At 47.5% G+C, this 16948-nt stretch overlaps 2 protein-coding genes across 3 annotated transcripts; one reads left to right on the forward strand and one right to left on the reverse strand.

Annotated features, from left to right (window-relative positions):
- The first annotated feature begins 1387 nt into the window (after window positions 1–1387).
- On the forward strand, window positions 1388–6922 carry anp32e (acidic (leucine-rich) nuclear phosphoprotein 32 family, member E). 2 transcript variants are annotated; one of them, XM_037474956.2, is made up of 7 exons: window positions 1388–1563; window positions 3411–3560; window positions 3793–3915; window positions 4056–4218; window positions 4291–4421; window positions 4699–4762; window positions 4841–6921. In XM_037474956.2, exons 1-7 carry the CDS (start codon window positions 1435–1437, stop codon window positions 4921–4923), a joined length of 843 nt encoding a protein of 280 aa, XP_037330853.2. In that variant the 5' UTR covers window positions 1388–1434; the 3' UTR covers window positions 4924–6921. The 2 variants fall into 2 exon arrangements, with proteins under 2 accessions (XP_037330853.2, XP_037330856.2); XM_037474959.2 differs by lacking the exon at window positions 1388–1563 and adding an exon at window positions 1672–2105 and having other exon boundaries at window positions 4841–6922.
- Window positions 6923–8745: 1823 nt separating this feature from the next.
- plekho1a (pleckstrin homology domain containing, family O member 1a) lies at window positions 8746–16465 on the reverse strand. The gene is made up of 10 exons (XM_062558484.1): window positions 16240–16465; window positions 14928–15077; window positions 13295–13435; window positions 12570–12674; window positions 12356–12457; window positions 11958–12269; window positions 11794–11885; window positions 11534–11702; window positions 11322–11434; window positions 8746–11175 (listed from the first exon to the last, which is right to left on the reverse strand). Exons 1-10 carry the CDS (start codon window positions 16264–16266, stop codon window positions 10497–10499), a joined length of 1890 nt encoding a protein of 629 aa, XP_062414468.1. The 5' UTR covers window positions 16267–16465; the 3' UTR covers window positions 8746–10496.
- Between the last annotated feature and the right edge of the window lie 483 nt (window positions 16466–16948).

Here is a 16948-nt window from a genome sequence, read left to right on the forward strand (position 1 = left end):
CCGGTTAGTGTTCTAGTGGTTAAATATGAGCATGGTGTGTGTGTAGTGTGTTCTAACACAGTGAATCAGTCACATGTGTGATTTATGATGAGTTTGTACATTAAATATTAAGCCTTGTTTCTGTCTTTTGCTGCAGTAGCGTGTTGCTTTGGTTCTGATCACGGTTCAAACTCTTGCATTAATATTTACACCTCAACGGGGGGGACGTGTGCGACCGATTGTGTGTGGTCGTTGTCATGGTAACTCGTATCACGGCTCCATTCATGCTGCCTTCAGTGCAAACGCTCGACTCTGAGTTGATTGAACCAAATCTAAACAGCTGATCTGAACCCAAAACTCAGAGTTACGGGTTTGACTCCTTGAAACGGAGCCTTCAACTCATCATGAAGCGTTCAGGCGATGATGATTTAAAAGTGATGAAGATTGACATTAAAACATGTTTATAGATATCCTTTTACTTGTATTTCTTTCTTTTGACGTTTAAAGTCATAATTAAGTGTCGACCCTTTTGAAAAAAATCAAATTCAACATAAATATGACAAGCTGATTCATTCTATTAAAAAGGTGTTGATAGTTTTTTAACGTGTTCTGAACATTTATTTTTCATCTTTAAGGCCCAAATTACCTCCGGAGCAGCTAATCAATTGACCTGTTGCCTCCAAGGTCAAGAGGTCAACCACCTCTTCTCTTCATTCTCCAGACGGTGGATTAATGTTTTTATTTAATGCATTTATCTTAAATTAACTTTTATTATATATTATGACTGTTCATAATCTGATAATCTAAAATGAAACGAAAACAATATTTTCTAATTTACTATACTTCAAAACTTATTGATATATATTCTTAATTTATTGTTTTTTATAACCATGGAAAAATCCATGGAGTGAAGTAAAAACGGTCATATGGAATCTTATTCATAAAACAATTGTTTAACAATATACTAGTTATATATTTTTTATTATTACCACGTAATGGAATAAAAGTATAAAGTATCACAAAATAGGAGTACGGTACATCAGGTTGTACTTTAGTTAATGTCCTTCTATCGTTGAGGATTTTATTTTCTCGTTCATTTAGTAGTTTTTTTATTCTTAGCTAAATGTTTTTGTATTGTTGTTAGGGACAAAAAGGGGATTCGATGTGGTCGTTTTAATGTTTAAACATCGCTTCATTCGGTGATGCGATGAATCATGTGTGTGATCATATGTGTTTGATCATACATATATATGATCAAACACATATGATCACACATATATGTGATCATATGTGTTTGATCATATATATGTGATCATATGTGACACTACGCCGCCATGAAGCGGGTTATTCCTGCCAGCTGGCGGATTAGTGCCGATCCGTCCTGATCGACGGGCCGGCCGACCAATGAGAGGCGGCGCAGAGGTGCGTTGGGGGCGGGACCGCGTGCGGGGTATCATGGAGGATCAGTGGGCGAACTGTGGGCATCAGAGGAGAGCAGACCGCTCTGATCCCGGAGCAACTGTGACCGCCATGGACATGAAGAAGAGGATCACCCTGGAGCTCAGGAACCGCAGCCCGGCGGAGGTGAGCGCCATCTTTGTTCTAATAACATTCCTATTGTTGGCGGGAAGAGCCCCCCCCCCCCTCCCAACCTCATCACATGGGGTCCAGAAAGTTCTGACCCTCCGTCCTGATCGATCCGTTTGATCAGCTTTCGGCTCGAGTCGTGGATGGATGTCGAAGGATCCCCCCGCCGGTGGAACTCCGTCTCTCACGTTAAACCATTAAACTGCAAGTAACGGTTTACGGCTCAAGTCCCACCGGAGCCCGACCGGTTACCGTTAAACCCCAAAGCCCCCCTGTTTAAACTCGGGTAGTCCGGGACCGGGTAAACCGCTCCACTTCCGGGTCTATGGGGAGTCCGAGCGGGACTTATCGCTGCCTCGCGCCCAACCAGCGGACATTTTAAGCACCAACGGCTTAAAGGCGGGAACGTGTCAACCGTCTCCGCGGGAATCGAACCCGCTGTTCTTCACCGGGCTTTGTCGGTTTGCGCGGTGACGTTTCCCGGGATGGTGTCGCGCGCGGCTCACCGAGGTGGCTTGCAGACGACTCGCGTTCCCCCTGTAGGTAAACCGGGTTACCGGCGGTCTCCGGTTAAACCTCGACGCCCCCCGAGCCGTATTTCTGCGTGTCGTCACGGACCAAAATGGCGTTACTCGACTGGGCGTTAACGTCCACCGGATTACCGACTTAAGAGTCGCATGTTCTTTGACAACATACGAGCTACTACGTGTTATGGCGCCCTGATTGAGTTATTGAACCGGACCGGCTTCCGTTAAAGAAACGCGCTGGTGCTTACCGGCACACTGCGTTCAAACTGAGAACCTTCTGGCGTCATGTTGATGACGCGGGCGACAGATGGCGCGCGTGTGTAAGGACGCTTAGCACACGCAATGTGCAAGTAAGATTACTGTAGGTTAAACTGCACACACACACACACACACACACACACACACACACACACATCCCCCAACGCGCGGCCTGCAGGCTGAGCTGTGCGCGTTACACGCAAACATTGAGGGTGGTTAGTAAGAACCAGAGGGAACTCTGGGTAATAAGGAGAGGGCTCTATTTCCTCTGTGTATTTTGCTCATAATTCCAGCACTCTGACGTCATGAGGTGTATCAATCGAGACCAGAAGGTGATTGACAGGCGTCTGCTTTAATCAGGCAAAATTCCCCCATAACTTCCTGTAACAATAATTACAATTTAGTCAACGCTAACTTTGTAGCTGCATTAATCTGCTTGATTTGCCACCGGATGTTTGGATTCTCGCCTTGACGCGAGCAGGAAGAAAGTGTAGAACTTCTTGATCAGACCTGTGAGTGACGGAGAGCCTCCATCACCATCGCAGGCTCTAAAGAAATAAAAGTAAAACGTTAGCTACGAAGGCGTGCTAGCTAGCTAACGTTACATAACGTTGGACGTAGTGCAGTCAGTGAGATGTTTCCTCTTCTCATAAGTTACTGCCATCTTTTGGTCAACAATCCTCTATTTGGGTAAAATACAGTTAGTTGGACTGTAGTCGACGGTTCAAGGTTTAAATGTGTTGTTCTTTGTTTTTACAGAAGCATGAAGTAATGATGCTGTGATGCAAAGACATATAATAATATTATTCAAGCTGTTTGACATTGCTTCACATAATGCTAAACACAAGAAACTACAAAGAAATAATGAAATTGAGAGAGTCTGACTTGTTTCCTGTGTGTTTTGTTGACTAATGGTTGCAGCTCTATTGTAGAACAGATCAATAGATGGATGGAGCAGAGCCCCTAGTGGCGGCTAAAGGAACAGCACATTGAGCGGTTATGAACGTGACGAGTCCTGTGTGTGTCATGTGTCCTGTGTGTGTCATGTGTCTCCATCAGATAGCAGAGCTGGTGGTGGACAACAGTCGCTCTGCGGACGGAGAGGTGGAGGGTCTGACGGAGGCCTTCACGGAGCTCGAGTTCCTCAGTATGGTCAACGTGGGCCTGAGCTCGCTGGCCAAGCTGCCCTCACTGCCCAAACTACACAAGGTAACGCATGCACACACACACACACACACACACTGTGGGACCTCTCCTTCCTGGTGTCATTGATCGGGTGATATTGATCCATTAATCAAAGAGTTCACTGCACGTAAACTCATCACTGGACCTTCATGCAGCTATCGGATTAGCAAAAATGTTTTGTACCTTTTTCATAATCTGAGTAGTGTACATGTGGTGTGTTTACGCGCTGTGTGTGTGTGTGTCTCTCGTTGTGTAGCTGGAGCTTAGTGACAACAACTTGTCCGGCTCACTGGACACTTTGTCGGAGAAATGTCCGAACCTGACGTACCTGAACCTCAGCGGGAACAAGATCAAAGAGCTGAGCAACGTGGAGGCGCTGGTTAGAGCACACACACACACACACACACACACACACACACACACACACACACACACACACACACACGTCTAATAATGGACTCACAAACCATCTGTGAAATGTTACAAAAAGACCCTCTAAGATGTTCTTCACTAACGCAGCAAAACCTGAAGAGCCTCCAGAGTCTGGACCTCTTCAACTGTGACATCACGTCCCTGGAGGACTACAGGGAGAGCGTGTTCGAGCTGCTGCCTCAGGTCACCTACCTGGACGGCTTCGACCAGGAGGACAACGAGGCGCCCGACAGCGAGGCCGACGACGAAGGTCAGTCCCGCCGCCGCCGCCCCACACCAGAACCAGAGCTGGTCCACCGTCTGAACCCGGTCTCTGTTACAGACGAGGACGCAGAGGACGGGGCGCCACCCGCCAGAGAAGAGGAGGAGGAGGAGGAGGAGGAGGAAGACGACGAGGACGAGGACGGCTCGGAGGGGGCGGGGCTGAGTTTCCAGCCGAACCGGGCCCATCAGGTGGGTGATGAAAGCTTGTTGAGTGTGATGATGATGATGATGAAGAGCACAGTGTCTGATGACAAGGTTTATTTTCAACAATTTTCACATTTGAATGAAAACTTTTGTATTAATGACTTGCTCTAAATGGGTATTATTCTGCTCAGCCTGGTCACATGACTTGAAGGTCACTTGACTTGAAGGTCACATGACTTGATTCCGATGAATAGATTCAGAGCCAACCAGAAATGAGCTGCGTGTTTTATTTTGAAAGTATCGACTGTCTTCTTCCCCTCAGGTTGACGACGACGACGATGATGATGACGATGATGATGATGAAGAGTTTGTGGAGGAGGAGGAAGGTGAGTGAAGCGTCGGCCTGCTGATCTGATTGGTCGGACCCCCCTCCCCTCTCTGAATGTCCCTCTCTCCGTGTGCAGAGGAGCAGGCCGGCCTGCAGGGAGACAAGAGAAAGAGAGACGTGGACGACGAAGGCGAGGAGGACGAGGACGAAGACGAATAGCTGGTCCTGAGCCGTCTTCTTGTCCGTCCTGGTTGGTCACTCTCACGCTCCTCCAGACGGACGTCCGGGCCGCGTCTCCTCGGCTGGTCTCCTTCCCTGTCACTCTTTATTTTTAGATAATAATATATAAGAAGATTTTATCGGAACTTGTGTCCCTTTTAAGACCCGGTCCTCGATCAGTCCCCCCCCCCCCGATCCTCTTCTAACGTCCACCAGCCCCAAAACTAGACTACAGAATGATGTCACTTCCTGTCTCCTCTCCAACGTCAGCGCGAGCCTCTGCAGACAGAAAAGCCCTCAGTAGCAACAGGACCAATCTGGTCCAGGGGTCTCGTAATCACAGATGGCTTCTGGGAAACAGGAAGTGATGAGATCATCTGTCCATCTTCAGGAGCTTCCCGCTGGACGGCGGACCGGATCCAATCCGACCCAGAAGGGCTCCTCCCTCGTCAGGGTCTGTGTGTGTTTGATTTGTTCTAGAGGTTCTCCTGGGGGATGTAGTCCTGATGTCTTTGTTTTGTTTTGAAGTGTCGTGGAAACCAAACTATCCTGTGAAATAGGAGAACCCTGAAGGCCTCGCGTGAGCCTGGCAATGATTGACAGAGGATTTGTAGATGAAATGTAGGCGTTATGATGACACCGCTGCGTGGGGTATCAAACCCTCGATTATGAATTCTGATCCATCAGTGTGAGCATTTGATTGATTGATCATTGATCCACTGTCTCAGGTTCTTTTGTCCTGAAGAAACAGAGCTTTGACTTTTAACTAAACTGCTGTAGACTTTTAAATTCTCTCGTTTTATGCTCTTTTAGGTTCAGATCTGCTGTAATACTTCTACACAGTCGGTGTGACACAATCCCATTCAACCCAAAGCTGTCAGTCGACCAATCAGAGCGCTTCAGGGCAGGCGTGGGTGGGTTATCTTAGAGTTTGATTGACAGATGGTTCTTCCAGTCACCTGCCATGTTTTTCAGTGTCAAAGGTCGCACCCTCTTAAATCAGTTTGAACCGGTTTCTACGGCGATACTGTAAATAGACTTTCAGCTTAGTTTCAGGTTTGTTTAATTTTCTAATGAATATAAATCATTTTACAGATGGTTTTTTGGGATCCAGGTGACGTCTTTGACCTTTTACCCCGGCCGCTCCTGTGCCAGCGAGGGGGGGGGGGGACGGGTTTACTGTGTTACTTTTTGTGTGCTGTAACTAAAACGTGTGGAGTTTTGAATTAAAAAAAAATGTATAAAAGTACCAAAATGTTCACCTGAATTCATCCAGTGAAGTTTGTGTTGAGAAGAAGGGGCGGGGCACTGGGGGCTTCTAATGAAGCCATAACTCCGCCTCCTCCACAGGTGTGAGTCCCAGGTGAGTCCATGGCCGTTTCTCAATATGCGTTCTTGTGTGGACTTTTGTTCTCGTGGACTCGTGAAACGTCATTAGTCGCAGCCCGAGTACTGTTCCAATTCTCAAGTCCGCATCTGGCCGAGAACGGTCATAATACCCGGATGTGGCTCGCCCCGCCCATTTTACCGGGCATGCATCGGAGCAGGCTCGTCTGTTCTTGTGAGAGACATATATCCCAGAATGCATTTCACCTCAGCAACAGGCAACGACGACAGAGGAAAATAAACACAACTTTATGTCGAAGTTTATAAATACTACTTTTTTTAAGTAACGTAATGTAATTTTCGGACTGAGTAGTAAAATGTTTAAGTCAAAAACTAAAATAAAAACGTATTAGCAAGACCAGCTGACGTGGTGACGTCATCAAGTCAGCTGCTGTTCCAACTGCGGAAATGACCGTTCTCCGTTCTCCCGAACCTGCGAGTCAGGACTCCCGAGTCTGTCTCCCGAGTCTATTCTCGCGGGAACGCGAGTCCGTTCTCGCCGTCTTAGGTATTGAGAAACGGCCCATGAGTTTCATCAAAGCCATTGTTTACACATTCTATTCAACTCAAAGAAATATTTACTGTTGAATGAGGTTAATATACAGTATTTTAACCCGGGTAGATGAAACAAAAAAATACAAATAAACAGTGTTCCTTTTAAATAATTATCAATATCAAATCCAATTACATTTAATTTCTTCTAAATATTCTAATTTCAAATCTGAACAATAAATCTCAAATTATGATGTATAACATCCACTTTGAAAATGATTAAATTCAATCAACTGAATTAAAATAATTAGTGTGAGTGCGTGTGTGTCCTGTAGGTGGCGCTGTGTTCTTTCTCTTCACTGAATCGAACGCTTCTATATGTCCTCGTCTCTGATTGGCTGCTGCACGGACGCGTTTGAGACGTGCACGCCACTCTGATTGGTCGATGGGTGTCAGCTGATTGAGGGCGTGTGTTCTTTCATCTTTGCTATGATCCAATTCTACAGTAAAGTAACGAATTCACCTCAGAGGGTTTTAGCGTCTGTACGCACGCTCTCACCGGAAGCCGTGCGTGCGTGTCTGGGTGTGAGCGTGCGTGTCTGGGTGTGAGCGTGCGTGTTTGGGTGTGAGCGTGCGTGTCTGGGTGTGAGCGTGCGTGTTTGGGTGTGAGCGTGCGTGTCTGGGTGTGAGCGTGCGTGTCTGGGTGTGAGCGTGCGTGTCTGGGTGTGAGCGCGCGTGCGTGCGTGCGCTCCTCTGAAATATTTACTTTCTGACTTGAAAGCTTTGCTCATCATGTTATTTTCATACGAAAGCTGTGCTGTCATTGGACGATTCATGATGACATCACTCTGCGTTGTTGACGTCATTGTCCACTTCCTCCTCTTCTTAAACTCCCTCTTCCTGTTTTTCCTCCTCCAACTTTTCCTTTTCCTCATACTCTTCCTCCTCTTATTTAAATTGATGTTCTAAAGTTAAAGTATCAGTATCAGAATGTACTCATCAAATAAATATATTATTATTCTATTATTCGTTATGTTTAGTGTCAAAAAGTCAAAATACTCTATTATTATCAATGCTTATAATAGAGTAAGAATGATGTTGTGAGAATTAAACAAGGTCGAGGTTTGAACACAAGCTGCAGGGCTGTGAGTCACAATGAACGCACACACACACACACACACACACACACACACACACACACATCCCCCAACACACTCTCTCACACACACACACACACACACACACACAGACACACACATCCCCCAACACACTCACACACACACACACTCACACACAGACACACACATCCCCCAACACACTCACACACACACACAGACACACACATCCCCCAACACACTCACACACACACACACACACAGACACACACACACATCCCCCAACACACACACACACATCCCCAAACACACTCACACACACACACACAGACACACACACACATCCCCCAACACACACACACACACATCCTCCAACACACACATCCCCAAACACACTCACACACACACACACAGACACACACACACATCCCCCAACACACACACACACACACATCCCCCAACACACACTCACCTGTTTTAAATGAGAACACATTGTAGCACTGACTGTGTTAATAAAAGATGTAATACCCCCCCCCCTGTAAATCATTTATGGGATTAGTTGAACACGAACGAGAGGTTTTGTAAACACACGTGTGAGGAATCTTAAATGTGACTAAAAATATTCCAGATTTACGTCTTCATCAAGTTTCATGTCCAACATGTTGACACCATTAGCATGCTAGCATGGTCTTTGTGCTAAGCTAAGCTAACCATGCCCCATGGAACAAAGTCAAAGGAGGATTCATAAATAATGTCACACAAAAACACAGAACATTAGTCATTAAGAAATGCTCACACACACACTCACACCATCACGAGCGCGCACACACACACACTCTCTCTCTCTCAGGTCAGTGAGCTGTAATGCCGAGCAGATGTAGGGCAGTACAAACGTTATCGCTCCATTACACAACTCCACCTCGACAACACGCACACACACCCACAGATTGTGTGTCTGTCCTCAATGATGACGCTCTCTGGGCTGTCAGCCAATAGCGTAGCTGGATGTAATTTCTGCGTTTGTGACCAAATTCTAGATTTTAAAAATCTGAATCGATGTCACGTTTTAAGATATTAAAGCTAAATTAAAACATGTGTGAAGAGGATCAAAGGAAAGTTAAAGGCATAACCCTGCGCATTATTTTGAGAGTAAAATCACAGAGCAGCTGATCCCTGAAACCGAATCAAGCACTGAGCATAGAACCCACAACCCTGGACTCAGCCGGGGATCGAACCCACGACCCTGGCCATCGCTCTGTGGAACCTTCAGAATGATCTGATCTGCTGGCAGCTTTCTTCATCTCATTTTATTCTGCATGTGAAAACGGAGACTCATGAAACGGAAAATAAACATTTTTCTTACCCACAATGCATTGAATACATACCGTAACATGATTTAAAAACATCAATGTACAAACCTTGAGTGAAATAAACTGAGCGAAGAGAAAAAACGCAGTGGCATTTAAAGTAACTTTTAACTGTAAATGTGCTTCAACTTTCAAATAAATCAACATAAATACATTTGTTCAACAACTTTACTCACAGTGACGAGTTCTTCTGCATGACATCACAGACAAGAGAAACAAATGTGAATATTTCAGCTGAGAAAAGCTTGGCTCATATTTATTCCCTTAGCCCTTCATGTCCTCCATATTACAAAAAGTGCATGTTTTAATATAGAAAAAGACATATTGTTGTGCAGCTAACAATCACTTCTAATTGTTCAAAAATGTCAAACCTGAACATTTTTATTATATTTAGTTTGATGACTCAGTTAAACTGAGAGATTTAATCTGTGGAAGTTAAGATAAATTAAAGTGTTGTTTGATAAGAAATATTTATGTACACATCGCAGGGTCTATGACATCGATTTGAATCTTTTAAGTAACTTTATCCTCATTCTCTTAAAACTATTGGCAGGGATTTCACAGACTGTAAACCCCTCTGACTTCTCTGTAGTTTGTGAAATTTGTTTTTTTTATACAAATAAAATGAATTGCTTCATATCTAAAAATGTTCTTGAGTCCTGATCCTCATGTTGCATACTGGTAAGTTAATATTGCATGAAAAGATAAACCATTTCATCCCATCAGGGTCCAACACGTGGAGAGTGAGGGAAGACCGATTATTGCTTCTTCTCCTTGTGTAGAACTTCAATATCAAACTCCCTGATTCTCCTCTAAACATCTGTGAAATCTGAGATGAAATTTGTCATCAGAGATCCAGACGGATGTGAAACAGTATAAATGATCAAATCGATCAGGAAACAGACCTCAAGGGTTCAAAATCACCTGCTGGTAGGAAACAATGTGCTCGTCAGTGCCTTTGTGTTTTTGTCTTATTAAAAAAGTTCCCTTTTGTATAAATGTTGACATCTTTGATTGAGGAAAAAAGTCTCTTTAAAAAGACAAGACAGTTTTTTTTTTTTATATCTTCCAAAAATACCTCCTGGTGTCTCTGAACTCCACGGAGCGGCTTAAAAGAAGAAGAAGAAGAAGAAGAAACGTGCAGCACAGGTAGAGAAATGAAGAAGAGCCGGGAGACTGTGGACTAATCCAACGTCCCGCTGAGACCTCCTGGTCACGGCGTCTCCGACTCGTCCTCCTCTTCGGGTGAGTTGGGGGAGGGGGGCGTGTCCTCCTCCTCGGCCGCCGTGGTTGCCCGGGGCAACCCGGCCGCCGCTGCCGTCAGCGACATCTTCTCGTAGGTCCTCCGGCGCTGCCGCCGCAGCGTCTGGCTTTGCAGCTCCTTCACCTCCTGCAGGACCTCCTGCGCCTCCTTCCACGACGACACAGCCTCCTCCAGGAGACGGCCCGCCTCCTCGCGCCTCCTCTTCACCTGCGGGTCTTCCTCCGGCAGCAGGGGGTGTTCGTTGGGGTTTTTGGGTGACTTGAAGGATCCCGAGAAGCTCGGTGAGTTCTTCTGACTCGGACACGGCGAATCCTTGCTGCTCCCGGGACGAGGAGAGGGGGGCTGACCCCCCCGCGGGGAGTCGGGAGGGGACTCGGGGCACTTGGGTGCAGGAGAGTCGTGCTCCTTGCCGAGGCTCGAGGAGCCTGAAGGAGCCCTGAGCCTGGGGGAGCGGACGGCGTTCGTCCGAGGAGACTCGGTGGCTTTGGGGGCAGGCGAACGGGATCCTCTGGAGCGGTTCTTCTTGGCTTTGGACCGAGGAGACTCTCGCCCTCTCAGACGAGGAGAGTCTTTGCCCCTGAGGCGAGGAGAGTCGCTGCTCCGGCTCCTCGGAGATCCGGATGACCTGCTGAAGACATTAATCCCACCAAGAGGATCGCAGTGATTACTTTGGCCTCCGAATGCGAGCTCCTCTTCATCCTGAGAAGGACAGGAACAGGACAAACCGACCTCCAGAACTTCATGGGTCAAGATATTAGTGAAAATAATAGAAACCTGGAGTGAGGCGAGTCAGAGCCCCTCAGGTGGTGGAGGCAGGGGGAGTCGATGCCCTTCAGGTACGGTGAGCTGCCTCCTCGTTCTCGCTCTGCTTGGGCCTTCTGCAGCTCCTGTGGATCACAGCAACACGTTTCAGCAGGACTTGCTTCTGGAGACAGAACCGTCTCAGCGCACAGGTGGACCAATGAAAACAGAGCGAGGCGTCTTACCTGCAGCCTCATTTCCTCCAGCAGCTCCTGGGCTCTCTGCATCCTCTGAGCGATGAGGCTCTGCAGCTGACCGACCGGCTGAACCACCGAGCCGCCGCCCGCCACCTCCTCCTCCTCCGCCGGACGGCGCCGAAGGGCCGAGCGCAACTCGGAGCGAATCATCGCCGGCCTGAGGAGCGGATTGTGAGGAGTGAAGAACAAACTGTTTTGGATTCACTGCACTCATGTGAGTATATGTAAATGGGTTTTTTCATGTTCACCTGGAGGAGAGGACTTCGTCCAAGGAGGCGCAGCGGCTCCGGCCCTGCATGCTGAACCTCTTCCCCGGTTGGGGCGTCTGAGCCTTAAGGACCTGAAAGGTGACACAAGTCTGCTGTTTGTACTAAAATGACTCACGGCCTACAAGAAGCAAGAGTTTCCCCACCTGCACCTGCTGGATTTTGAGGACCTTGGAGGCCTCCAGGTGGGGCTGCTTGCCCCAGGAGAGCTCGCTCCCCCTGGGCAGACTGCTGGTCTTCACCTTGGGCTCCTTGGGGGTGGCCCGCAGCTTGGACACATCCGTGCCGGCTCGCTGACGGACGCCGACCCCCCAGGACCCGACGCTGGCCACCTGTCCGCACGAGCCCCCCCATCGCGGGTCCACCTGAAAGTTCTCCCAGGACTCGTAGTCGGGGGGGAAAGCATCCTCCTCGGCCACCAGGTCCAGGGTCAGCATGCCGTGGGAGGAGGTGGATGCCTGGGGAGAACAACACGAGGGGGTGTGCTTAAAAAACAACCACTAGGACACCAAAATGGGAGGAGTACAACAAGAGATCCGGGTACCACGGCCATGAGGTGTCCTCGGGTGGGCAGCCGGCGGCCGTGAGGGATCTTCACCCGGTCTCTGGTGGGATGGACCAGCGCACTGTCCTCCTCGATGGTCACCTGTACAAAGACATGGGATCTGATCCTGGAGCAGGAGACCTGGATCAATTGTAGACTTCTTCATGAGCTATTTGAAGCGTTATCAGAGTCACCAAGGTCCCTGGTACCTTACCTCGTCCAAAACGCGGTTCTTGGCTTTGATGATGGCCACGTTCAGGGCATTGACCCACGATTCCTTTTCCTCAGGACTCACCGCCAGAAACACAAGGTTAGGAACCTGTGAAGAGACCAAAGGTTAAGCAGAGCTGCTGGTCCATATGTATTTATATATAAATATAACTATATATACTTTTCGTGGTGTAACGGACCACCGTTGATCGACACAGTTCCTCCTCCAACAGTCGGTGACATCATCAATGTTTTTCTAGTAAACAGCCGTAATGTTAGCGGCTAACCAACGGAACTCATCATTATGATGCGTTCAGGCTCTGCTCAATGAAAATGAGAACGTTATCGTGATGTGTTCAAAAAATGCTGTGATGTCATCGGACATGATGTCATCACCCTAAAACGGACATGTGAAGGCGGAGATTATCCCGGTAGCGCTTCCTCTAATGGGATTCTGGGGATTAACCCTTTTCATAGAAGAAGAAACACACACAGCGCGGCACCGCACTTGAGGCCGCGAATCCACCAATGAGGCGGACTGAGGAGGGGCCTGGGCCCTGAGGAGGACCCTGGGGGGGGGGGGGCCTGAGGAGGGGCCTGGGCCCTGAGGAGGACCCTGGGGGGGGCCTGAGGAGAGGCCTGGGGCCCTGAGGAGGACCCTGGGGGGGGGCCTGAGGAGGGGCCTGGGCCCTGAGGAGGACCCTGGGGGGGCCCTGAGGAGGAACTCACTATGTTTCCCGGCTGTCTGCAGCGCAGCAGAGTGAAGCGACTGTGGTTCTTCTTGCTGCGACTCTTTGCTTTCCTCAGCTCCTCCGAGCGCTCGTAGTCGGCCAGATCGAAGACCTCCTGCGCCCTCCGCTCGTCTCTCACCTGCAGACACACACACACACACACACACACAACGCAAAGCATCAATGATGAGTAACGATGAACAAGGGGGGGGTCCTTGAGGTGATTTAGGTGGTCGTTGAGAAGGTAGAACGGGTCCTTGAAGAGGTCCTTGAAGAGGTTGAAGTAGTGTTTATAACAGAGAACTAAAACCCTGCAATCGTTGGCGTGGTTACCAGCGGATTGACCTTGAGCTGTGGTGGCAGGTGAGACTGTTTCAACATATGCCCGACAGCCAATCAGAGAGCAGTATTCACACACTGAGGAGCTACTGAGGGGTTAAACAGCATCTTCCCTCAAAAAGGCACATCTATTACTACAGATAATAATAGTAATGAAAACAGTACTACAGATAGTACTGCAGATAGTACTGAAAACAGTACTACAGATAGTACTACAGATTGTACTGCAGACGATGCTACAGCTTGTCCTACACATTCCTGTTATACTAAACAGTCAAAACACAACAGGCGCACACACACTGAAAACTCCAAAACTTCTAATCCCTCCAGACCACATCAACAAGGTCAAACAGGGTCTGTGTGTGTGTGTGTGTGTGTGTGTGTGTGTGTGTCACATGTAGAAGCTGGTGCCGTTTGTCAATATCAGTACAAATGTGATCAATATGACACTCGAGGTTCAGTAATGGAACCAGAAACATTTGCACTATACACATAAACAGACAAATTATTATGTATATATATGTATATAAGTATATACTATATGTGAGTCACATATAGTATATACTTATAATATAGTGTTGTGAATAGTTTGTCTCATTATGTGTGTAATTAAGTTCATAAATATATAACTGTATAATGTGCCTTTTTATCATGTTTCAAATTATTTAAACATATCTATCACTTAGTGTTGTTTTCATGTGAGACATCGTGAGTCTTTACAGCACGACGAGGCGGCGCTGATGACGATAATTCATCGTTCTGCTAATGGCGCGTTTCCACCGAGCGGTACGGGTCGGTACGGTACGGGTCGGTACGGGTCGGTACGGGTCGGGTCTGTCAACCATGATTTGGCGAGCGTTTCTACCGCCAACAGGACCCTTACTTGATGCCGTGGCATTGGACGTAAAGTAGATCGACGTCATTCGATTGCGCAAAAACTGAAAGCAAACCGCAAACAACAATGGAGACAAACAGCCGATCCTGTTCTTGCTTCTCGATATGTGGCTGTTAAAGTAAATGCTGCGCGGCGACATTGTTGTGAAGGTGTTGTAGTTTAAAAATGGCGCTTCGTGTGTGTCTTTCCCCTTACGGCACGCGCAAATGACGACACTCTTTCAACCAATCATCGTTCTGCAGTGAGTCTAGCTCCACCCTTTAGTACCAACCAACTGTGCCAGGTACCCCAACGGAAGGGTACCCAAAAAGTGGTACGGTACGGATTTGATGAGTCTTCTCCCTCCACAGGGGGCTGCTGTGTGTATATGAAACAGAATCTACTCGGCAGTCCTCACCTCCTTGTCGGACATGTACAGGCGGTCTCCTCTCAGGACCACAAACCGGTTCCTCCACAGTTCCCTGAAGATCCCTCGACCGCAGAACTTCCTGATCCAGCCCACCTTCTCCGGCTGCTGGACCACCGGCTGACCCGAGTCCTGAAGGCCCTGAACCACCACAACAAAGGGACAGGGTTCAGAAAGAGACCACAGAGACCCGTAGAGACCACAGAGACCCGTAGAGACCACAGAGACCAGTAGAGACCACTGAGACTCGTAGAGGCCACAGAGACCTGTAGAGACCACAGAGACCTGTAGAGACCAAAGAGACCAGTAGAGACCACAGAGACCCGTAGAGACCACAGAGACCTGTAGAGACCAGTAGAGACCACTGAGACCCGTAGAGACCACAGAGACCAGTAGAGACCACTGAGACTCGTAGAGACCACAGAGACCTGTAGAGACCACAGAGACCAGTAGAGACCACAGAGACCCGTAGAGACCACAGAGACCTGTAGAGATCACTGAGACTCATAGAGACCAGATGAAAAACGTAAAGGCAGGAACGCGTCCTTACAGTCCACCAATGACGGCTTGTATCAGTGGTCAGATTTACGGATTCCTTCCGACAAAAACTCTTCAAACTGATTCATTCTCTCGTAAAAAACTTTTTAATAATGGCTGAATTATGCTATGAAACCGGAAATGTGAGACCTCATGGAAGGTTATAGTCAGCAGACCAATCACAGCCTTAATAATTGGTGACACACACAAGAGGCTCTGTGTGCGTGTCCTTGCGTTTCTCTGAAAACGCAGAAGCACAAACTAGTCTTCAATAGTCTCTTCTCTTTTATTAATCTCATCCAAACCCTTCAGATGGATCTGGTGACCCTCTGGGGGCCGCGGCCCTTAGGTTAAGAACCATTGGACTTAACTAGCAACATAAAGTATTATGGAATGTTATTTTGTTGTACTTTTACTAAAGTGATTCTAAACATAAACCATACATTGAGTATTAAGTTGAAGTATTGTATGTACTACACTCAGTACTTTGTCCTCGATGGAGAAACTTCATGAATATTTAATATGATTTTTATATTTCTACTAACACGTTTCCCTTCATACACTCTTTCTTTTTTTTCTTGATTTGAAAGAATAAGCATGATTGATATTTCGTTATTAGGATCATTTAAACCTTTCACAGACCGATGCAGATGTTGAATGAAGCAGACGGAACACGGTGTTTGGTCCCGCTCGAACGGTATTATGGGATGTTGTGAATCACAGTCACAGGATTATATTATATAAACGGATGAACCGGGAGTCGTACCCTTCCTCTCTGGTTGCTCTTCTTCATCCTCCCGCCGCGTCGGGGCTCACTGACGGTAGCTCGGTGCCGGTGGATCGCTCCCGGTCCCGGTGCCGGTGGACGGTGGATCGTGCAGGCGGTGGGTCCGTTAGTGCGTCCGGTTCCTCCTCTGCTCCGCGTCTGTTGTCTGAATCAAGGGAGCATCCTCCCCGTCTGCGCGTGCGTGCGTGTGCGGGCAGATGCTCACACGTGAACATGCTCGGACACGCGGACGCGCACGTTAGCCTACATTCCAGCAAAAGGAGCCCGACACCGCCATCTAGTGACACGTGCACACGCGCGCACACCTCTAAGACAAAGAGACATTCATTCACGCGACTATTATTGTATTGTAGTATTTTAATATTTATAATATGCCACAGCTGTAATTATAATATATATAATATTATAGTATTATTATAAATATATGCGCAGAGGGAAACAAACGCAGGATGGCCGTGTTCCTTTAGTCTCGCGAGATCTCGGAGGAACGGGACTTGGTTCCAGGAGAACATTCGCGTGCACATAAAGGTTTTTGTGTAAATGTAAGGTAACTATAAATGACTTGTCTCATATTCCAGGGTCTAATTATCTAATTAAAGGTCCATAACTCATCATTAAACACCAAAGTTAGAGGAGGGTTATTTGGTGTAAACACTGCAAACTGACTGAAAATAAAAAGAATACTCAA

Source organism: Pungitius pungitius, chromosome 17, assembly GCF_949316345.1.
Source record: "Pungitius pungitius chromosome 17, fPunPun2.1, whole genome shotgun sequence".
Taxonomy (NCBI): domain Eukaryota; kingdom Metazoa; phylum Chordata; class Actinopteri; order Perciformes; family Gasterosteidae; genus Pungitius; species Pungitius pungitius.